Genomic DNA, 23,503 nt, shown 5'->3' with positions numbered 1-23,503 from the left:
TCATTAAAATACCAAACTATTAGTGTTGTTCTTAGTACTATAAGAAGTGAACTTGACCACACCAGGGATGCAAGACTTCGTTGGTCTAGTCTACTACGTACAATATCATATCATGTGTTTCACACTTTCACACCCTTTGTTGGTCTAGTCTACTACAACATCATATAATGTGTTTCACACCAAAATAAATGTTTATATTGACCAACTTAATATAATTAAACTTAGGTAATTCTTCCCAAAAAAAAAAAAGTAATTTGAAGTAGTTCTCATTGTGCAGTACGTGTGTAAAGAAATATGCACTAAATTAAAGTAAGTTGCACAATTTCTTGCCCAATCTTCACGGTATAGTGTGCATGCATTATTTCTCCTTCAACAATTTCATAGTGAACATACAACGTATCTTTTGGATAAATTCATGACCAAGACTTTGGGCTATTTTGATAAACGATAAATTTGTCACTTTTAATGCCAAAAACTTCGTTTGGTAAACAAGGGTTTGACTCCAAATCGCTGAAACTTTAAACATTGCAAATAACAGTATTTGGGATTTGATGTTTTGAATGCCCTAGTCAATATCAATATTTTTTTTAAAAAAAAAAACTTCATTTTAGAAGCATCAAAGGCCCTCATCAAATAAAAAAGCGTTGAGGCTTTCCTTCATTTATCATCCGATGTGAGATATCTAGGTAATGCAAAATGAAGGAGGAGCATTGAGGAGTTTCAACAGAATATTCTGTTACTAAAGTTTACACTCATGGAGTGCATGAGTATTTAAGAAAAGTAAAAGATATAATAGAGGATAAAATAGATATTTGCTCAATAAGCGAAATGGTAGTGCTTATATCGAATTAAGGCTTAATGAGGTCAACAAATTTGGGAATATATCATTTACTTAGATAACTTGCACAAATTCTTGCCCAATATACACTTCATTGTATGCATCATTATCCCCTTCAACAACTTCTTAGAAAACATTAATTGCTAATATAAATTTTCTTGAGAAGTTGGCCATTTGTCTCTTTTCTAAAACTTCTCATTATCTTCTTTTCTCAAATATTATCTATTGAATTAATGAGTCACTGCTGGAAATCTCGCGTTTTCCGTCCAACATTTCCGTCCAACCGTAAATTGGTCGGTATTTTACTAAAGATTTCAACTTTCTGTTACTAAAGATGGGTGGACGGAAAGTTGGTCGGAATTTCCGTCCAACGCGCAAGTGTTGAACGGAAATTCCGTCCAACACTCGCGCGTTGGACGGAAATTCTGACCAACCTATAGTGTTGGTTGGTAAAGTCGAATTGACTGATAGGTAGAAATTAAAATAGTAGGTATTTTAATATCCGTCCAACGTAATATTGGACGGAAATTTAATATTCATTCCCACAATTGATATCTGAAATATCATCTCAAAATAAAATCTAATTCATTCCCACCAAATATTTAGGAAATTAAAATATTCCCGCTTCCAACCTTCTCTATTACGCAATAGTCCCAAATACTTAGCAAAATTAGGTCTTCTCTCCAACCAATCGCATCCATCATCGCCGGTCGTCTCTGCCGCCCCCTCCTTCGCCATCGCATCCTCCTTCGCTAGTACGTCGTCGCCCCGTTCTCCATTGGAGCAGAGGAAGGTCGCCGGTCACGCTCCGTTGCCGTCACTCTTCGCACAAGGTCGCCATCGTTCGCTGTTGCTGAAATATCCGGTCTCCATCGCAAGTGATAGGTACGTACAAATATATTATTGATATTTTATATTTTACTATGGCATCAACCTAAAGGTGGTTGAGAAGAGATTAAGACTTGCAGAGCTGGTTTTGAGGTGCGCGATTTGTTGGTTCTGTTCTTATAGGGACAGATATTCAAGTTAGGGAGATCTCCAAATTTTCAGACATGAAAGCCCTTAATAATTCACACTAAATTCTGTTGGGGTTTAATTCTTTACACTCAAATATAAAATTGGTTTGGTGTGTGTATATTCTTTTTGGGTTTCAGGTTTTTTGTGATACCCAATGGATTAGCTGCTGCCTATTCACTGGTTTAGGTTGTGAGGTGCACAGTGAGTATGATTAGAGGAAGTGTTCTCTTCAACAAACCCCTGGCTTGGGCTTAGAGTTATTGTGCTATTTTTTTATTTTAAATAAAATGTATTTCGAATTATTGTTGATTTATTTTGAATTTTATTGTTATTTTGCTATATTTGATTTAAATTTTTTTTTTTATGATTTATGTGATAATAAGATTAAATAGAATGGTGGTATTGATTAGTTGTGGGCATAGGTAGTTAGGTGATAATGGTGGTAGAGGTGTTAGTGGTCGAAGGTGGGCATACACACACATATGAGGTGGTGGTGTTGATCATGAGTGAAGCCTCAAGTGACAGATCTCAAGTCACCTGGTGATCCAAAGTATATGGAAGCAATTGGTGAGTTTAATATGCTCACGTTCAATTTTATTTCTATTTATGAAGTATGAAAGTATTTGAACTTCAATTTGTTTTCTTGCTTTCTTCATTTTAAAATACTAATGTGCAAGGTAGGCAATGGTGGTATTGATTAGTTGTGGGAATAGGTAGTTAGGTGGTAATGGTACGTGATGCTTATGTTAAGCTAAGGTTCTGATTTGTCTTTTACTTTTGTCATTAGGATGGGATACTTAGGCATTTTTTGAGAGGTTCTGTAATCTTTTCTTGTAGTTTATAAAATCCTTGAAAGATAATTTGAATGCTGAGGTGGTACTGGGCACAGTGACAAATATTAAGGAGGCTTGATAAAGATATCTGAACATGTTCTTATTATTTCACTGGAAAATGATATTTGTTTGTAAAATTCAGTTAATCTTTGAGTGAGTAGATATAGTTGCCTTACTGCAATTATTTTAATCTAAATTCTGGTGCTGAATGGAAGCACCTGTGATTAGTATATTCATTGATAAAGATATCTGAACATGTTCTTATTATTCTTTGCATTTCACTATTTTCAAGATGATGATCATATGCTTTTTTGCCTGGTAATCCATCTTCTTCTTCATTTCTGAACTGCATGAATCTGTATAAACGGATACATACATTATAGAGACTGTATAGATGTCTGTATATACGTATATGAACCGTATAAATGTGCTGCTTTCTCTTCTGCTTGCAGGCCTATGCTTGCTCTGGCTTATCCTCTGTAAGCTTTCTGTTCAAACTCCTTCTCTCGTTTGGAAGATTAAAGTTGCAGTCTTGATTATTTATTTCATTATATTTTGATTTAGATTGTATATTATTGTAGTGTTGCAAAGTGAAATGGGTAAAGGTTGTTGTTCTTGTTTACTGCCAAAAGTTTTGTTCTTTCTTTAATATTGTTGATGGCTTGATTCATCATCCTATTATGTTTGAAATGGCAATGATAATATGGGCCAGCTAAGTTGGTCGGGCTGTATGCTTGGTAAATACAAATTTGACTTTCAACGTAAGTTTATTGGTCTGAGTTGGTCAGTTATTAGCAGTTTTCGATTGGCCTTCTTGAGTTGGGTTTATCATGACGAAACTGCACTGCATTCTTTCCCAGATTAGCCACGCGTTTTTTGCTCACAAACACCTTGTATGGTCATTTTTGTGTCTTTCTTTTTAATGATCTTATCTGGTTATTTGTTTCTGTACTAGGTTACAGAAACAAATAACCTCTTTTGCAATGGTGTTCATGTTACATAACGTTTCGTCGTTTGTGTTTCTTGAACTCTCCTGACAACGAATGTTGCTTGCTATAGAGTTGCAAATAAATTAACTGGTGATTTTCTAGTTGAAGATGTTCTAGAGGCTGGCCTAGCACAACAAATAGAGCAATCACTTCAATCAGGTGAGATTGCATAACTTGAATGCTTTCTTAATCTCTGGCATGTGCTTCCTTGTTTTCTAGTGCTTTGCCATTCTCTTGATTGGATTTAATTTGAATCTTTGTTTGCATGCAACACTACAAAATAATTTAGTGTCCAGCTAAAACTTAGTTGTTGGATGAACAGATGAAGAGAAGTAATACAGCTCTTATACTAAGCAAACTTTAGAATTAGTATGTAAGAATTCAGAAGTTTTCTATTTTTTCTATGTTAGATTACTTAAACATAAAGGCATTTCTTTAATTTTCTAGTCATTTTGTAAAATGCATAGGTATCTACTTATTCTGTGTTAGATTACTTATATCATGGTCCATTTTTGGTGAAGGTCTACACTTGATCAACCTCATTGAAGAAGGAGGTTGTGGATGTTGCATTGATCAAAGCCATTGAAGTAGTGCCGGATTTGAAGGCTTATTTGGGTGCAACGAGCATACTTAATAAGTAGTATCGAATAAGTAGTATATATTTTCATACTTAAGTAGTATTAATCAAGTAGTATATATTTTTTTATGACTTTTTTTTTTATGAACATGACCATAATTTTTATTGTAAATAATTTTGATATTTAAATATATTTTTAATTTTGAATTTAGTGTATCCATTAATTTGTTGATGACATATAATTTATTTACAACATGTATAAATAAAATTATGGTAATATAAAAATAATAAAACATTTCATATGATGATTTAGGATTTTCCTACCAACAGTTGGAAGGAAAATAACAAAATATAATATGTGAGTTTTCCGTCCAACATTGGTCAGAATTTCCGACCAACGTACGTAGTTGGACGGAATTTTCGACCAACGCACGTAGTTGGATGGAATTTCCAACGTTTAAAAAATGGTGGGTTACTTGCCGGAATTTCCGTCCAATTTTTGTTCGTTGGACGCTATTTCCGACCACAAATCGTAGTTGGACGAAATTTCCCACGGAGGTTTTTCCGAACGTTCCTTTTGGTCGGTATGTTGGACGGAAACGTCGTTTCCGACCAATATATCGCGTTTTCCGTCCAATTTTTGTTGGACGGAAAACGCGAGATTTCCAGCAGTGAGTTAAGTCCGTGCAGACACTTTCCATTCTCTCTATTTTAGAAGACTTCGTGACCGAGGCAGCAAGACTTTGTAGCTAGTGTAGTCTGTTTTTTTTTCTCTTCTCATACCAATTTTTAAAATTTTATTGAATATATATATATATATATATATATATATATATATATATATATATATATATATATATATACCCTTGAATTATACCAGATAATGCAATTAGCTTAGGCTATCCAACTTTTTATTTAAAAAAATATATATACAATACATTGGAGGTGGAATCCTAGTGATACCAGTGACATGAGATGATTAGTCTAATTTGTAAAGCTTGATATGGAAGAATCCATTACTATGACATTTTAAAGATAGCTAGTCTAGCTTTGATTAATTTTCAAGGCGCCGAATTTAAAATTTTGTGATTACCAAATCAAGTCGTTAATCAATTCAGTTGAAATTGACCCCAGCTAATTTAACTAGTTTGTATAGTGGTGGTGGTGGTAAAATCATCATCGTCATCGTTATCATCCATTTCTTAGAATTTTGTACAATAACTTTATAAGTTAGATTAGTCAAGTCTTTTTTTCAAGTCAATTTTCCATAAATTAAACACCAAAGTCATTACGCGTTAATGTACAATTTCTTGCCCAATATTCAGTTCATCATCACCATCATCGTCGTCATCGTCATCATACCATTTCTTAGAATTTAGTACAATGACTTTACAATTTCTTGCCCAATATTCAGTTCATCATAAAGCTTAATTAAAACTACTTTAAATTAAACATACTTAAATCTATTCAATAATCTCCTAGGTCAGCATCATTTCCTCCCAAATTATGCACTTCGTGATGCATTGATCGAGCATATGTGGGAATGATATAGTAATTCTGAAAATGAAATGTAGCGGATGTTCTATGATTTATTATTGTGGAATAAAATAATATTTACATTATAATTATATTGTATCCTTTTTTGTTTTTATATATTTACATATTTCATTAAATATTAAACATAAATTGTATATTATTATTAAAATAAAATTATATCATTTGAAATATCTTATCAAGACGATTAAAACAAAACTAATATTAAATATAATTTAATTAAAAATAAAATTACATAAAATATAATTAAAATTTAATTTATTAAATTACAACTATTAATTTTGTTAAAATAATAAAAGTATAAATATAAACTTTATGAGGGTGTAAGAATAAAATTTGGTGTAATGGGTTAGAGATGAAAAAAAATTGGTGTAAAAATATGCTGATAATATTCATTTTAGTGTAAAATTTGATGCAAAATTTGATATTTTGAGTTGGATATGGTCTAATCAAAACTTAAAAAAAAAAAAAAAAAAAAAAAAAAAAAACTTCATTTTGGAAGCCTCAAAGGCTCTCAAATAAAGAAACGTTGAGACTTTCCTTTATTACCCATCCGATGTGAGATATCAAATGGGTAATGCAAAATGAAGAAGGAAGATTGAGGAGTTTCGTTGCTACGCTCCTCCTTCGTTTTTCTTCGATGCAAGACAATGCCCGCTACCCCGCTTAGCTTTATTTATTATTTTTTTTTTCAATTTTTGTTGTTGTTGTTGTAATTATTATTATTACTTTGTTATTTCTTTATTTATTTATTTATTTATTATTATTATTATTATTATTATTATTATTATTATTGAAAATTTATTATTATATAAATGTACTTATATGCCGTTTTACATGTTAACTACTAACTTAAACAGTAAATTTTACCAATTTGTTTTTAATAAACCGTTGATACAATCTGCTTGTGAAACCTGCTAACACATATGCAATCTGTTATCTCCTAACCAATAACTGTTGATTTACTATTTATTATTATTATTATTATTATTATTATTATTATTATTATTAAAAAGTAGTCAAATCGTATTTGGTTCGGTTCGATTTTACCAAACCATTCGGTTGGTTCGATTTTTAACCAAACCATTCACTTTACAAGAATTTTGAACCGTTTGATTTTTCAGTATATTAATAGTTTGGTTCGGGAAAATAAAACCCAATTACCCACCCTTAAGACCATCTCATAGATCCTCATCCGTGATATAGGTTGGGCTTTTTAGTAAGTATTACATTTTTCTACATATGTACAATAGTTTTATCACAAGTAACTTTCAACGCTTAATATTACATTTTGATTTTAAAGTATTATATTTTTGTCCATTAAACAATTTGTCCATTAGTAACTACTATACATTTTTCCTAAAATTATTGTACTATTCAAAGGTACATGTACTAAGTTACTCCTTTACTGTACCGTATGAGCACTGCCCCGCACCCCTCACCCGCTCCATGTTACATGACAAAAGGGGGAAAACATAACCTCAATAGACGTTTCGACTCCGCTCCACTCTGCTCTGTTCAGTCCAACAACACCTTTCATCCTTCAATACATGCATATGCGATATAACTAACAAAATAGTTATTTATGAGAAAAATTATACTCTATAATACCTATTGAATAAAAAAAAAGTGTAATAATTATGAAAGATTCATGCAAAACATACCGAGTCAGATTACTTTTTTTTAGTACTACTTTCTCAATAATGAAGCACATAGGCCATATGGAAGAACAACTTTACCACTAAACCACGTGGTCTTGGGCAGTCAAATTACTTTAATAAGAGTTTAATTAATTTAACTTGACATTTGGTTTGAATGGATCGGAGAACCAAACCTCAGCTATAAATATATATTTGGTTTGCATCTACATGCATGTCAATCACAATATAATCATATCAATCATGAATATAATGCATTTTCAGTATGCATTCTTTCTCCTACTACCCCTGCTTCAGCTTCCATATTTTGGTTCTTCTTCCACCAATATTACCACCGACCAGTCTGCCCTTCTTGCCATTAAATCCCATATTCTGGACCCTCACAACATCTTGCTCTCCAACTGGTCCACCGCCACCCCCGTTTGTGACTGGATCGGAGTTTTCTGTAACACTCACAAAAGAGTCTCCGTCCTTGACCTCTCCTCTAAAGGCCTCGCCGGCTCCCTGCCCTCCCAAATAGGGAACCTCTCCTTCCTAGTTGAACTCGACCTCCGAAACAATAGCTTCTCAGGTCATCTCCCGGAGGAGCTGTCTAAACTGCGACGCCTGAAACACCTTGATGCCGGCTACAACAACTTCGTCGGCGACATTCCGGCGTGGTTGGGGTCCTTGAAGAAGCTCAAATTCCTGGGCCTCCATGGCTGCAGATTCTCAGGCGCCCTTCCTGTTTCTTTATCAAACTTAACTGAGCTAGAGCACTTGAATCTACATGACAATGGTGCTATTGCCGGAAACGTTCCAAATGAGTACAGTAGTCTACGCAAGATGAAGTATTTCAACCTGTACTCTAATGGACTCTCTGGCTCGTTTCCACCCTGCGTGCTTAACTTCTCAATGCTGCAAATTTTGGATTTTACTAATAACTCCATATCTGGACACATTCCACTGGATATCTGCTCTCATCTACCTTCAATTTCTGGGATTTATCTATCCTACAATCAGTTGAAGGGAAAAATATTTTCTTCAAATATCAGTGGATGTTCAAGGCTTTCAGATCTTTCTTTGTCAGTCAATAAGCTGGAGGGTCCAATTCCCAGAAATTTTGGAAACTTAACATCCCTTCGAAACTTATATCTGGGGTACAACAATTTGATGGGTACGATGTTTAATTATACTCATTTAACATTATTGCATTCAGAGTTAAGTCGAGTACAGTAATTTTTAAGGTTGATGATGATATATATATATGCAGGAGAAATTCCTGACACAATAGGGAATCTTCGGCAATTGGAGTTTCTAAACATAGCGAATGCCAACTTATTTGGTGAGTACGTGTGTAACGTTGATTATTATATATTTTCCTTGTAGTATATGTTCAATATTTTTTTTAATCTTTTTAGTGATAAAAGATGTAATTTCAAAAAAGTGATAAAAGATGTGTCACGACACTATTAGTCATTCGAAGTATTATATTTTCACTGGAAAAAGAAAACATTATTCTTTGATTATGAAATATATTACAATTTTGCAAAAAAAAAAAAAAAGTATTATATTTTTCTTAAAAGTATTACAGGACGTTTGGTTGGAGTGGGGGAATTATGTGGGAAAAGAATTGTAATTTCATGGGAGTTGAATTACTGGGAATAAAGTAGGAATTTAAATTCCAGTGTTTGGTTGACAGGAATAAAATTACTGGGAATTTCAATTCCAATGTTTGGTATACATGGGAATTGAAAGGGAATAAGTAGTATAAAGTCAAAAATGTCCATTATTGTTGTTAGACATTAATTTTAAGTTAAAAAAGGAAGGGATAATTTTGACTCATCACAAATTTTTTTTCCCAGGAATTAAAATACCAGGGGGGACATAGGATTTTAATTCCATGAAAATGGGGGAATTACAATTCCATGGAATTGCAATTCCCTCCAACCAAACTACGGAATTTAATGGCCTTTGGAATTAGGTGGGAATTAAGTGGGAAGAGAATTTAAAATCCCTCCAACCAAACACCCTGTTATATGTTCCATGATAAGTCATATATTCTTAGATAATTTAAAATCACTATATTTGGAGATATTCACTATAACGTTTTCATTAAAAAGTATTACTTTTTCTTTGAATTTATTACTTATTTTGGAAACAATATTACATGCTTACTACAAAGTATATTTTTTTAGTATTAAAAATATTATATTATTTATTAAAAAATATTACATTGCTTTTGAAAAGTATTGCACATATTGTTAATAAGTGATATATTATTTTTACATAAAATGAAAATTTATTACTCCATATATTTGAAGATATCTAAAAATTCTAATATATTAAATATTTTCCCTATAAATAACTAGATAAGTATATTGTCAATGCACATGCTACATATAAAATAAAACTTTATAACAAGTTGCTAGAAAAGGTTGATAATACAAGTATATATACAACTGATGATGATGATGATAATAATAATAATAAAATAATAATAATAATAATAATAATAATAATAATTATTATTATTATTATTATTATTATTATTATTATTATTAAGGATACTTGTGGCTGATATATTTTGTCTCTATTTAGTTTTAATTATTTTCCCTTAGAATAGCAGTATTAAACTGGTGGTTACAACTTCCTACTAACCACTTGCTAGCTTCACCTCATTATACTATATATAAAAATAACTATAAAAATAACACCTATATAATATGAATAATTTACAATTAAAGACAATAATACTAGAGCTAATAATAATAATAATAATAATAATAATAATAATAATAATAATAATAATAATAATAATAGTATATAATAATTAATAAATTAAAAATCAAATTTTATAATTAAGGATTTATAAATAAAAAGAAAAAATTTAAAAAATATTTACAATTTACTCAATTTCATTACCAAGGACCTTGTGGTCCACTGGTACCAAGTTGCTCCCCTATGGTGACATTTAATGTAATAGCTTGTATATGTGGGTATCCCGTTCCTTTATATAAAAAAAAAAAAAAAAAAAAAAAGTCAATTTCATTGAACCTAGCTAATAGTAATAAATTACAAATTAACTTTCATAATTCTACTTTATTAGTGAGTAGAAGTCTACTTTTGCCTCTGGAATGCTTGCAATTGCGGGTTCAATATATACTTAATTTCTAGATAGCTTATATGTAATTGTCATTGGTGTATTTTTAAGCATTTTATCACCAAATCTCTACAGGGACAATACCGCTAGAAATGGGTGACCTTAACAATTTGCACCTGCTAGATCTAGGTGAAAACAACTTAATAGGTTCTATCCCATCAAGAATATTCAACATATCAGAGTTATCCATAGTGTCACTTGAACAAAATAATTTGACAGGGAAGTTACAGTCAAGTGTGAAGATGAGTGTACCAAATCTAATAGAGATATCTATTGATTTGAATAAACTGAGTGGAAATATACCGTCATTTCTTATGAATGCATCTAAACTTGAATTTCTAGACATGTCTCAAAATGAATTAACGGGTTTCATTCCAAGTTCTCTCGGTGATCTAAGATTGTTGAAGTGGCTGAATCTAGGATTCAACAATTTGCATAGCCCGACATCACGATTTGATAAAGAGCTGAGTTTTATTAGTTCCCTAACAAAATGCATGAAGTTAAGAGAATTGTCCTTTAGTGGAAATTATCTAAATGGAATTCTTCCATCTTCTATGGGAAATTTTTCAAGTGAACTTGAAACTCTTGAGTTGGAAGATTGTGGGATAATGGGAACTATACCCCCAGAAATTGGAAATTTGAGCAACATAATATATTTAGGTTTAGATGAAAACAGTTTGGGAGGATTTATTCCTACAAGCATGAAGAGGTTATCAATGGTTCAGATATTACGTCTTCCAGGCAACAAGTTGCAAGGATCAATTCCAACAGAGCTTTGCTATCTCCCAAATTTGGGCAAGTTAGATTTGGAAAGTAATAGACTTAATGGAAAAATTCCTGATTGTCTTGGAAATATTACTTCATTAAGGTACATTTATCTTAACTCAAACAACTTGACTTCCGCAATACCTGTAAATTTATGGAATCTCAAAGATCTATTGGAATTGAATTTGTCTTCCAACTCAATAAATGGTTCATTGTCTTTTGAAATTGGAAACTTGAAGTCCCTCATCTTCATGGATCTATCAGCAAATCAAATTATGGGCAATATTCCTAGCACACTCGGAACGTTGCAGATGCTACAAAATCTTTCTTTGGCACACAATCGTTTGCAAGGTTTGATTCCAAAGTCACTTGGTAACATGTTAAACTTAGAAGAATTGGATCTATCACTTAACAATTTACTTGGTGAGATTCCAAAATCATTTGAAAAGCTTTTGTATCTCAAGCATTTCAATGTTTCCTACAACAAGCTAAGTGGAGAAGTTCCTAATGGAGGCCCTTTTGCAAACTTCACCCGCCAATCTTTTATGTCTAACCAAGCATTATGTGGGGCCCCTTGGTTTCATCAGTGCACCACAACTCACCATCATCTTCATAAAGTAAGGAGAAAATACATTTTTATCAGTGTATTTGTTTTTCTATTAATTTCAACTATGGCAGTTGTTGTGATTATTGTATTTGGAAGAAGAAAGAAGAGAACCAACAAATCATTAGAAATTGATCTGCCATCACGGTGCATCCACCAAAGGATTTCATACTATGACTTGCAACGCATGACAAATGGTTTTAGTGATAGCAACTTGCTTGGGAAAGGTAGCTTGAGTTCTGTTTACAAAGGAATATTGTCAAGTGAGACTTCTTGTGCTATTAAGGTGTTTGACATGGAAATACAAGGTGCACTCAAGAGTTTTGATGTAGAATGTGAAGTAATGCGTAACTTAAGACATCGAAACTTTGTCCGAGTAATCAGTAGTTGCTCAAATCTAGACTTCAAGGCTTTGGTGCTCGATTACATGCCTAATGGAAGTCTAGATAATTGGCTTCACTCAAATGAAAATTTCTTGGATATACGTCAAAGACTGGATATAATGATAGATGTGGCATCAGCAATGGAGTATCTTCACCATGATTATTTTGTACCAGTCGTTCATTGTGATTTGAAGCCCACTAATATTTTGCTAAATGAAGAAATGGTTGGTCATGTTAGTGATTTTGGGATAGCTAAGTTCCTAGATGATGAGCAAAGCATGGCACATACAAAGACATTGGCTACATTTGGGTATATTGCTCCAGGTGATCGACCTCAAATTTCAATATCTTCTTCATACTTATTTAATCGTGTATATATTATCTTTAATATTTTTTCTAGTGATGAATAGATATTATATCTTATTCAATTCTAATTTTATAGAATACGGATCTCAAGGACTGGTATCAATTCGGAGTGACGTTTACAGCTATGGTGTTGTGTTAATGGAGACATTCACGCGGATGAAACCAAGTGATAACATTTTCTCTGGAGATTCAACCTTAAAGCGCTTGGTAGAGTCTTCGCTACCAAATGCAATAACTCAAGTCATAGACTTGAATTTATTGCCTCAAGATCAAATTGAGATATTCACCAAGCATGTAGAATGTGTTACTTCTATTATGAAAGTAGCCTTGAGATGCTGTGAAGATGCACCTGAGGAAAGGATTAGCATGAAAGATGTTTTGGTTGCACTCAAGAAGATCAAACTTCAATTTCTTGGTAGGAATGCATTAGCTTAAACATTGAAAATTAATTACCATATTTCACACAAGACTTGTTATTGTTATTGTTGTTACTACTATTGTTGTTGTTGTTGTTGTTGCTGCTACTGTTATTGTTATTATTATTATTACGGTTATTGTTATTGTTATAGTTATTGTTTTGAGGGGTTACAATTTACGAGTTATTATACTAGTGCTAAGTTTAGTGAACTCTTAAGTACTGACTGCAGGTTTGTCCCGTCGCTCAAAATTAAAATTTCTAATTTTCTTTGTTGTTGTGGATTCATTATGTCGGCCCAAATCTGTGAGCTTTCTCTACCCGAAAGCCCAATATTTTGTTAGGCTTATCACGGAGTCTGATGCTGACTCTGAGTTAAAGTATGCCGACTAAGATGACGCTAATGGCTGCCTCGCTCACACACCTCCGCCCTCTAACCTGCGCCGCCGTCTCCGCCACCCTCTATTCTTCGAGGCTGGCCACGCAGCCGCCGGACCTCATCAAATGGGTCAAGAGAGAAGGTGGGTTCGTGCACCCGTCGGTGAAGATCGCAATCTCAGAGCCCTATGGCCTAGGCGTCGTTGCTTCTGATGATATCCCCAAAGGGTCTGATCTCATTGCCCTCCCGGAGCATCTCCCGCTGCAATTTGGTACGGTCGAAGCTGATTCTCCCATTCCTAAACTGGCTCAACAAGTCCCTGGTATCTCTTTCATTTCATTTTATTTCATTTATTTTTGAAGTTCCATTTTCTTTTTTGTATGTAATTTTGTTTCAGTAACATCATTTTTTAGTTTTGATATTGAATTGTATATTTACTAAAAGAAAAGCAAACATTCTTCTGTGTGCTGTAGTGTATGAATGGATAGAAAAATTGATATAATATATTAGTACATATGTTATAATTTGTGAGTATAGGTTGGTGACTGAGTTCTTCACAAATAGGCTTTTGAGTTTTGAATATAAGAAGTAAAGCATTTGGCAGAGGAGCTATGGGCTATGAAATTGGGTTTGAAGCTCCTGCAAGAAAGATCAAGAAAAGGTTCTTTTTGGTGGCCATACATCAGCAATCTTCCGGAAAAGTATAGCGTTCCTATTTTCTTTCCTGGAGAAGATATAAAGAACCTGCAATATGCCCCGCTTCTTTATCAGGTACTTCCTCGACTTCCAGTCGTTTTTTATAATAAATTGCTCTTATGCTTGGTACTTCGCTAATAATATTTCAATATAATCCAATGCTCCTTCGTGTTTGGTTTGTGGTACTCGATATTTTTGACTCGTGATTGTGCTGAAATTTTAATTGAACCAGGTAAACAAGAGATGTCGGTTTCTTCTGGAATTTGAGAAATTTGTAGTGAATGAACTCAGTAACGTAGAACGTGATCATCATCCTTTCGAAGGCCAAGACGTGGATTCATCAGCGCTTGGATGGGCAATGTCAGCTGTTTCATCTCGTGCATTCCGCTTGTATGGTGGGAAACGTCTGGATGGGACCCATAACAATGTTCCAATGATGCTTCCGCTAATTGATATGTGTAATCACAGCTTCCATCCAAATGCTGAAATCGTACAGGAACGTGAAGCAGGTGACGGGAAAATGCTCGTAAAGGTAATCCATTCACTTATTTTAAATGAATTTTCCAAATGTTTTAGCCATCCATCCAATTTTTATGTTTGTTTCTTATCGTTTTTTTGGCTTGCCAGGTGATTGCTGCAGAACATATCAAACGAAGCGATGCATTAGAACTTAACTATGGCTGTCTAAATAACGATCTTTTTCTTCTTGATTATGGATTTGTCGTACCCTCCAATCCATATGACTGCATTGAACTCAGGTACGATCCCGCTCTTCTCGATGCTGCAAGTATGGCTGCTGGAGTTGAATCCCCGAACTTCTCTTCACCATCTCCTTGGCAGCGGGAGATTTTGTCCCAGCTAAATCTCGATGGCGAAAATCCTGATCTAAAGGTAAACCTATTTCCTCTAATTTTGGGTTATTGCTATGCAGAAACCGCGATATCAACAGACTTAATTTGATGACTTCCTAAAATAGGTAACGATAGGAGGTCCCGAGCTCGTAGAGGGGCGTTTGATGGCTGCATTACGAGCTTTCCTATCGAATGACATGGAGTCGGTCCGAAACCACAGCATGGACACGCTTAAGTCATTGTCGGTTGAACCTCAACCACCGCTTGGAACTGCAAACGAAGTGGCTGCTCTCCGCACTGTCACCGCCTTGTGCGTGATTGCGCTTGGGCACTTCCCGACTAAGATCATGGAGGATGAGGCGTTGTTGAAACAAAACGTGTCTGCTACGACTGATTTGGCCATTCGGTTCAGAATCCAAAAGAAGTCTGTCATTATAGATGTTATGCGGGATCTTACGAGGAGGGTGAAGTTGCTCCTCTCGAAGGAATCTGCTACTGCCCAAAGCTAGCTAGGTATCAATCTCCCCTTCTAGAAGAGCTTTTCACATATGAAGAATTTGTTGTACTATAATGCAAGTCTTGTCTCATATTGAGCAACTTTTGATAGTGTTATACCTTTGATCTTCTATGATTCCTTGTTTTCTCATTTGGCCGACTTAGAATGGAATCATTGAAGAATACAACTTTGATATTGCATCTTCTTTTCAGGGAATAAAATTCTTTCCTATCCTTGTCCAATTGGCAATTTTTATTTTTTTTTTGTAAACCGCGAGGTGTTTCGGGTCTTTCTCCGTCCGTTTTACGGTCCGGAAGTCCACCCGACTAAACCCCATTCGCTCCGAGAGGCATCGGAGTTGGCCCAAAGAGAATTGTCACTTGTGGAAATCGAAAGCAGTTATCCCTAAGATCGTCTCCACAAAAGAGCTCCTTTGCCACTTCAACTGCCATTTTGGTTGTCCTATTGGCAAATTATGACCTTAGTTTTGTGTAACATTTGTTATGTTTGAACTAAATCTTTGTTATTGTAACATTAACTTCCTTTGGAATAAATATTTATCACTCTTGTGAATAATGTCATTGAGATGCATATAGCTATGTCAATGTTTTTACTCTCGGCCATTTGGTAGATAGAAAATTAAGAATTTTCTTGACAATTTAAAAGGGTGGAGAGTTATTCTCATTGACCTGTATAATATTGACTTAGGAAATTTCAGTCAAAGTAAATCGAATCAAAGGTGGTTGGATTCTTTCTCTGAGTAGCTTGGATTGTGAAAATTTTTTAAATTACTTATCTGCTTTTTTGATGTCAAGAAAATTTATCTTATAAATAATATTTGCCATCTATACTGTTATTGACTTATTGCGTGTGTAATAGAAGAAAAATAGCAAAGGAATTCTGCATGAAAAGCTCACAACTCACTCAATTTTTTTTTTATTATTTTTTTTTTTAAATTTGCATATGGTAATGATATATTGGAGATTTAAAAAACATTTTTCTAAGAAATTTTAAACGAACTAAAATGCTTGAAAGTGTTATTTAACATATTTACTTTAAAAAAAAAAAAAAAAAGTTGTTGCTGTCAAACATGTAAATTAACTAAATAATTTTAAAATATATGATTAAATGTAAAATATTAACAACTTGAGTATAGGAATATCCCATTATATTATTGTAGAGGACCAAAGTTACCAACTTATCTCTAAGAATGCGTCACCGTCCATGATCAAACCACGAAATGCTTTCGTGCCTTAGAGGCGACGTACAACCAAATAATTAATAAGAAAAGAGAAATGGAAAAAAAAATTTATATAATAATAATAACTAATAAGTTCTCTGATTCCATTCATTCAATCAATCATCTCTACACGGCATGTAGAAAGTAAAATCTTGTGATAATTTTAACAGAGTCGGTTATAATTTGTCGTTAAGATCACAAAATATGTTTTATTTAGAATACTCTTTCGAGTGTCAATTGTGTGTTTTCTGGTCAATTTTATTTTTTATTTTTATTTTTTAAAAAATAAAATTTTCTATTTATGAGAAAATTCAGAACCACTATACAAATGAACACTCTAGATTATAATAGTCTTATAAAAAAGAAGTAAAATCTTTTATTTATAAGTATCTTCTCGAGAATCAAGAAAGTATTATCATCTTTCTAGTCTAGATTATAATATTCTTAAAATTTTGGAGCATGAAATCAACATTTATTTTAATTTACGCTTTTGCTTCAAGTCAAATACCCAAATTAAAGATAATTATATATGCCACCCAACTTGTACTATTATAATCATTTAAAATTAAAAAGGAAAAAAAAGTAATTATACATTTAAACAATAAAAAGGTAAAATAGATAGAGTAATTTTATCTTTTGTAGAGTATATCATACAATAATTTAGGATGAAATTAGTATTTAAATATTAAGACTTAATTACCTCATAATTAATTATATCAAGGCAAAAATTTTGTACTTAACACCTTACATCCATTAAAGAGTTATATGTATTATCAACACTTGTTTGTGCACCATGCCAGATAGAAATTCCATATATACATAATTTTCAGATATAACTGAAAATTTGATGAGTTTGAAAAAGATTATGTGAAAGAAAAGGTTTAATATCTCATCTCTTTTTCTGCAAAATTTGAAGCTATGAAGCAGAGCTACATCATCCAACCAGAGATGAAAAGGGAGACAACTTAACATAAACAGTACAGACATATATAGAGAGAGAGAGAGAGAGCTCGCTTCCATATCCATATCCTTCATAGTAATATTTACAACTAAAAAAAAAAAAAAAAAAACTAGAAAGCAGGGGAAAAGAGAAGAAGATGAGTGTTTCCCTGGTATCAGTTACCAACAGTTATAGGCCTTTCAGCTAATCCGAGAGGCGATCGGGAGCGCTGCCGTCCGGTGATATCGCGAAGCACCGGCCTCATCATCTCCGGCTGCTGCAACGAAGGGTGTTTGATCTTCTCCATCTCTTGCCGGATCTTCCTCACCTGGCTGTGAACTGGAACTCCACCGCCGGAGAAGCTCTCGATCTCCTCCTCTTCCTGCTGCAAATTGCTTCTCTTCTGCTCCATTATCGATCTCTGGCCTTTGCTTTGGGGGATTTGAAGAATTCAATCGAAATCAAATCAAATCAAATCAAATCTCACCTTCCCAAACCTAACGCCTAACGTCTCTTATTACCAGTTTTTGATCTGTGTGGGGAGTTCTATACGTGGGGAGAAGTATTTATATTTGAATGGGAATGCTGAAAGGGACGGTTTGTTGATAAATCATGATTACAGGGATGACTTCTAGGGACTGTTTGGCTTATTAATAATAATTTAATATACAAAGTTTGAAACGTTGGCCTAACTCTAACCAAGTTTTTACCTTATCAACAAACACCAAATTCGATTTGAATTAATTTAATTTCCATACAATTTTATTTTAAAAAATATACTTTTAATCTCTCAGCTATTCTCGAGTTATAAATTAGTTAAGAGAATGAATTTATAATAATTATATAGGAGTGAAATTTATCTAATACAAACTACGGGATATGAACTGCGGATTTTCCTTTTTATCAAAAAGGAAAAACCAAACGTGCCTTAAAGTTGAGCTTCCAGAGCTTTGGTCTTTGTTTATTAAATATTAATCCCGTTAAAATTACTGTAATTTAACATGGCACTTAATGGGTCCTATCAAGAAATATTCAAAAACTCTATTACCAAAATATCCCTCAAAGCAAATGAATTTTTCTGAATTAACCTTTGAGATGGGACACTTTTTGTTGTTTTATGCAATAATTTAAATTTAAATACTAATGATAAAGACAAATAGTTAACATATCAATTTTAGTTTATATAATCATTGTTAGCTATTTGACTTGGTTAAACAACCAATATGAGTATTTGATTAATTAATTTTTTGTAACAAATTATTTTTCAAATACTAGAAATTCAAAAAGCTGTTCAAACAGTTTTTTCGACAAGCTTTTTGAAAAAGTCATTTTGTATGTAATCATCTCTCAGCTAACAGCTAATTTACCAAATATTTTTTTACAATCATCTAATGCTATCAACTAGTCAAACTCACTAACTTAATCAGCTAACAACTATTTACTACACACTCCCTTAATTCATTAAAAAAAAAAAAAAAAAAAAAAAAGATCAACCGAATTGAAAGAGACAATTCCATCAAAATATGGACCATCAACACCAAGAAGGCACCCTCCTCATTTGATCATAAAATGCCCAAAATATCATCCAACAAGATCTGAATAGTCATGTATGTGAACACATGTATAACCTGATGTAATATCTATTTATTAAATTTAAAAAGCGATATATACAAATACTCAGTAAATAAAATATTTTATTCGTCAAAAGACCATAACTGTCATAATTTTTATTTTTTTTAATAACTTTTAATCTTGGATGACCAAAACCACTAATCATGAATATAATTGAAAGGTCATAAACAATTTTATAACCTGCAATATTTGTTTCTCTTGCTATTTTGAATAGATTGTTGTGATACATAGTTGACCAATGTGAGAAAGTTGAGGGTTATGTGGCATGAAGCAATTGGAGTTGAGGGTTAGTGTGGAGACTAGACAGCAGATTTTCTCTTGGATGGAATTTGCTTTGCAATTTATATATTGACCCTTTGAGGGGTTCAAAGAGTAGCTAGGAATTGTCATGAATGGATAGTTACCCCATTCTACACTACTAGAGGCTTCCTTAACTTGACCAATCTCTTGTCCTTAGACGAAAATAATGCATGCAAGGTTTACTTGTCCAAATTCTATTGCCCCAACCCTAAAAATCAATCGTAGCTAGGTCTCACTTTCAATAGTTCTTTCCATAATTGATTGAATTTTTATTTTTATATAATATTTAGTTTGTGGGATAGAGTTATGATCACGGCAAAATAATATTTATAGAAATAGGTTATTTTGTTGTTTGTTAAAATTTTTCATATAATTTGATAAGTCTGATTTAGTATATAATTGAGATCGAGCAACTTAATTTAACAATCTGTAGGTACTGGGTTGTGATGAAAACATATGCTTTTCTTCTTTCTAAAATTATAGAGCCATATGTCGTCGTTGTTCATCGATGTCTTTCCGTAGTCGTTGTTCAATTCACTAATGGTGTGTTCAAATTTTGTAAAAGAGAAAGAATAGGATTAATTTAGGACTTTTTTTGGGTAGAAAATAAGTTCGAATAAATTACTACCAGACAAAGAGGTTACATGATTGACATCCACTAAAATTTAGTTACACTCTTTTTCTCTTCTTTTATTTTTATTTTATATTAAAGCACGAATATCTTAGTATAAAATAACAAAACCACTTCATACACAACTATCAAGAATGGCCGAATGAGGTCCTCCAACACTCATATGAACAAAATACCATCTTTTAAAAAAAAAACATAAATAAATAAATAAAAATAATCATCATCATCATAATCAAAGAATGTAAATCATTATGACGACTTATTGCCATATTCACATTGCTTAGACTTGAACAACATGTGTAGTCCATAAGCTGCATTTACTACACACGTAGGGAGTACAATGTTTGTAGTCACACTGCACACGTTTTCGAGGTTTCCCAAATTAATGTAATAAGTTAGACTCGTAATGGAGGGCAACATTATATTCTCAATTTATGTGGATTAGTTATGAACAATTTAAACGTGTTAACTTTTTATGATCATTTGTCTGCTATGATTATAAGACGGATTTCACCTAGAACGTTCCAGAACATATTTTTAAATAGCTACTGCAGACTTTTTCGTAAATCAAAATTAATGTAAGGTAAATGTTGGAAAACAATTATGGAGTATGGTACATGGCCAACTCCAACATATAAATAAATAAATATATATATATATATATATATATCTTATGATCCATTTTAGGTTTCTAACTTATTCTTCGCGTTTATGTTTTGCTTTCAAACAGCATAAAATTTGTTCAGATTTGGTCAGAGCTAGGAACTTGAGTACTTGACCCTTTGTTGACCTTTGACCAATTCCATGCATAACTTGGCATTCCTTAGTCCTTACCCCTTAGCTTCCTATTTATTTTTATTTATTTACTTTTCTTTTTTTTTAAATGTTGAATCTCAACCCAAAGATCTCACACTCAGTCCCCGACAGAATATTTGGGACAATTTAAATTAAGGTGATTCAATGGCTCAACAGATAAGACCAAATGATAATACGTACAAGGAATTTGCTCAGAACCATTGAGCTAAGTTCGTGCGGACTTTATTTATTTAATTTTGCTTGACGCAATAACAAATATAATACACATGTAGGTACTACGTATTATATTCAAACTGCAAATCTTTTGAAGGATATATTAATTACCATTTTCACATTGCTTTTGATATAGGGAAAATGTGAAGCCCGTGAGCAGCATTTGCTACAATAATCTTTAATTTGAACAAATATGTCCTCTTGTTCACATGGAAGATATCACCTAAAATATAATAGGAGTTTTTTTTTTTTTTTTTTAAATGTCTAAGTAGCTATATGTATATGTTCAATTGTTATTCAGTGGACCATGGTCTACACAACACTACAAAATGGACATTCACATAACACTGGATAGAGTTTGTTGTGTATACCTATATTAGCTATATGATTTATAATTTGTACTAAATTTGTGTTGTTATGCGTGTTATTTTATTGGGATGTATGTTGAACTTTTCAAATTTGATATTATAAATCTTAAATTATTTTACATTTATCATATAGTATAATAATATTTAAAAATTAAAATATGCAATAAACTTAAAACAATTTAAAAGTAAAATATAAATTTTTGTATGGATTAGAAATGAAAGAGACGAGTACTATTGAGTATGGATTCTGTGACAATATAGTAAATGGTTGTGGCTCTCCTATAGTTATACCGTTTGACTACGAGATCTTTGGCGGTTCCATCACAAATATAATTGCATTGTAATTTGTAATTAAACAAAATACATGCTTTAAAATTTTATGCTTAGGGCAATTTGGAAAATTAGCGAAGAAAGGAGGCCAAAGAATTAATATAGTGAAAAAAAATCAAAAAAATCATGAGTGATAGATGACGTGGCTCTAACGAACGGGTAAGCTCAGATGGCACGTTAGGCGGTTAAGTTTGTTGGCGGTCGGACGCCGGCTGCTTCAGAATGAAGGATGTGGGTGCTTGCCACGTGGCACTGTTCAACTAACCTGTGCCGCTTTAATTGGGTAGTTGACCAGTGGCCATAACCCCATTAAGATCCAATTGCTTCTTCCCTAATCGCTACGAAGTATAAAAATTTTAAAAATATATCGATATATAAATAAATAAATTAGAAACAATTTTTTTTAAAAAGATAATTTTTAAAAAATATAAAAATCAAAGTGTGGAGAGAAAAATATATATATAATAGTATATTTACAAATATTATTTTGAGTAATGTTTAGTTATACCTTCTAAAATTTATCATTTAATTTCTCTAGCACCATGCCACCGTCTAATTGAGTTATTTACTATTTAATTAAGAATATGTAAGGTCGACCAATTCATGACATAATCATATAAGTCATATCGTGAGAAAAAAATTAAGAAGAAAAATTATTTTCTATTATTTTTTTAATCAGATCATAAGGTGTTCTAAACAGACTCTAATTGTAGGAAACATCTTTAAACTTATACCATATTTATACTAATCCTCATTCGCACCGAATTGACTTAATTAAAGAGCAAAATACTGACCAAATTCTTAGATACGTATAAATTAAATATTAATTATCGTCCAAACATTCTTAGATAACTACACGAATAATCCGAATGATCGGAACAGTGACAAAACTATCAGAAGCAATGGCAACTAAAAACAGCTTTTTGTCTCTATCTTGTAACAATCATTTTTATAAGTACACTTGTATGGTCATGTTTCAAGATATTTATCGAATTGGATGGATTGACATCCCAATATATCTTTCAATATAATATTATTGCACAAAAAATCAACAATCATATCGATTAACGAATAATAATAATAATAATAATAATAATAATAATAATAATAATAATAATAATAATAGTAATAGTTAATAATAATAATACTACTAATATATTTGTCATAATTTATGTATATGGTTCGATTAACGAAGTTTGACTGAAGCTATTTTCAATTTAAGTTTTTCTTAATGTTAACTTTAGTGTTAATATATAAAATTTATATATTTAGAAACTACATTAAAAATACCATGGTTGCAGTATGCGCTAGGCGCTAGTCGAATGCTAGAGTAGCTCCTACTGTCTAGGTGACTAACTAAAAAAACAAAAACAAAAAAAAACAGTACACGTGTATGGGTGTATGTCATATATATATATATATATATATATATATATATATATATATATTGAAAAACTTAGCAAGTCCTAG

The 23,503-nt window shown here is 32.4% G+C and overlaps 2 protein-coding genes and 1 long non-coding RNA gene across 3 annotated transcripts; all 3 read left to right on the top strand.

Annotated features, from left to right (window-relative positions):
- Positions 1 to 7,702: 7,702 nt before the first annotated feature.
- Positions 7,703 to 12,624, top strand: LOC109160839 (receptor kinase-like protein Xa21). Its single transcript, XM_019309083.1, has 4 exons — positions 7,703 to 8,622; positions 8,719 to 8,790; positions 10,684 to 12,527; positions 12,613 to 12,624. The coding sequence occupies exons 1-4, from the start codon at positions 7,710 to 7,712 to the stop codon at positions 12,622 to 12,624; spliced, it is 2,841 nt and encodes a 946-aa protein (XP_019164628.1). The 5' UTR covers positions 7,703 to 7,709.
- A 29-nt stretch (positions 12,625 to 12,653) lies between these two features.
- Positions 12,654 to 13,217, top strand: LOC109161167. The gene is made up of 2 exons (XR_002050890.1): positions 12,654 to 12,684; positions 12,803 to 13,217. It is a non-coding gene; the product is annotated as an uncharacterized LOC109161167 (long non-coding RNA).
- A 250-nt stretch (positions 13,218 to 13,467) lies between these two features.
- On the top strand, positions 13,468 to 15,805 carry LOC109161166 (histone-lysine N-methyltransferase setd3). The gene is made up of 5 exons (XM_019309520.1): positions 13,468 to 13,842; positions 14,125 to 14,291; positions 14,449 to 14,748; positions 14,844 to 15,107; positions 15,193 to 15,805. Exons 1-5 carry the CDS (start codon positions 13,524 to 13,526, stop codon positions 15,574 to 15,576), a joined length of 1,434 nt encoding a protein of 477 aa, XP_019165065.1. The 5' UTR covers positions 13,468 to 13,523; the 3' UTR covers positions 15,577 to 15,805.
- Positions 15,806 to 23,503: the final 7,698 nt, after the last annotated feature.

This window comes from Ipomoea nil, unplaced genomic scaffold, assembly GCF_001879475.1.
Source record: "Ipomoea nil cultivar Tokyo-kokei standard unplaced genomic scaffold, Asagao_1.1 scaffold2921, whole genome shotgun sequence".
NCBI classification, from domain to species: domain Eukaryota; kingdom Viridiplantae; phylum Streptophyta; class Magnoliopsida; order Solanales; family Convolvulaceae; genus Ipomoea; species Ipomoea nil.
The sequence above is the reverse complement of the archived record's forward strand: the minus strand, read 5'-3'. Positions and strand labels throughout refer to the sequence as shown.

Bases quoted from the DNA above. Each gene is read 5' to 3' on its own strand.
- LOC109160839 (XM_019309083.1), top strand. From the start codon at position 7,710: ATGAATATAATGCATTTTCAGTATGCATTCTTTCTCCTACTACCCCTG. The intron at 8,623-8,718 runs GTACGATGTTTA...ATATATATGCAG, and splicing joins GGGGTACAACAATTTGATGG to GAGAAATTCCTGACACAATA. The intron at 8,791-10,683 runs GTGAGTACGTGT...AAATCTCTACAG, and splicing joins AGCGAATGCCAACTTATTTG to GGACAATACCGCTAGAAATG.
- LOC109161166 (XM_019309520.1), top strand. From the start codon at position 13,524: ATGCCGACTAAGATGACGCTAATGGCTGCCTCGCTCACACACCTCCGC. The intron at 14,749-14,843 runs GTAATCCATTCA...TTGGCTTGCCAG, and splicing joins ACGGGAAAATGCTCGTAAAG to GTGATTGCTGCAGAACATAT. The intron at 15,108-15,192 runs GTAAACCTATTT...TTCCTAAAATAG, and splicing joins GCGAAAATCCTGATCTAAAG to GTAACGATAGGAGGTCCCGA.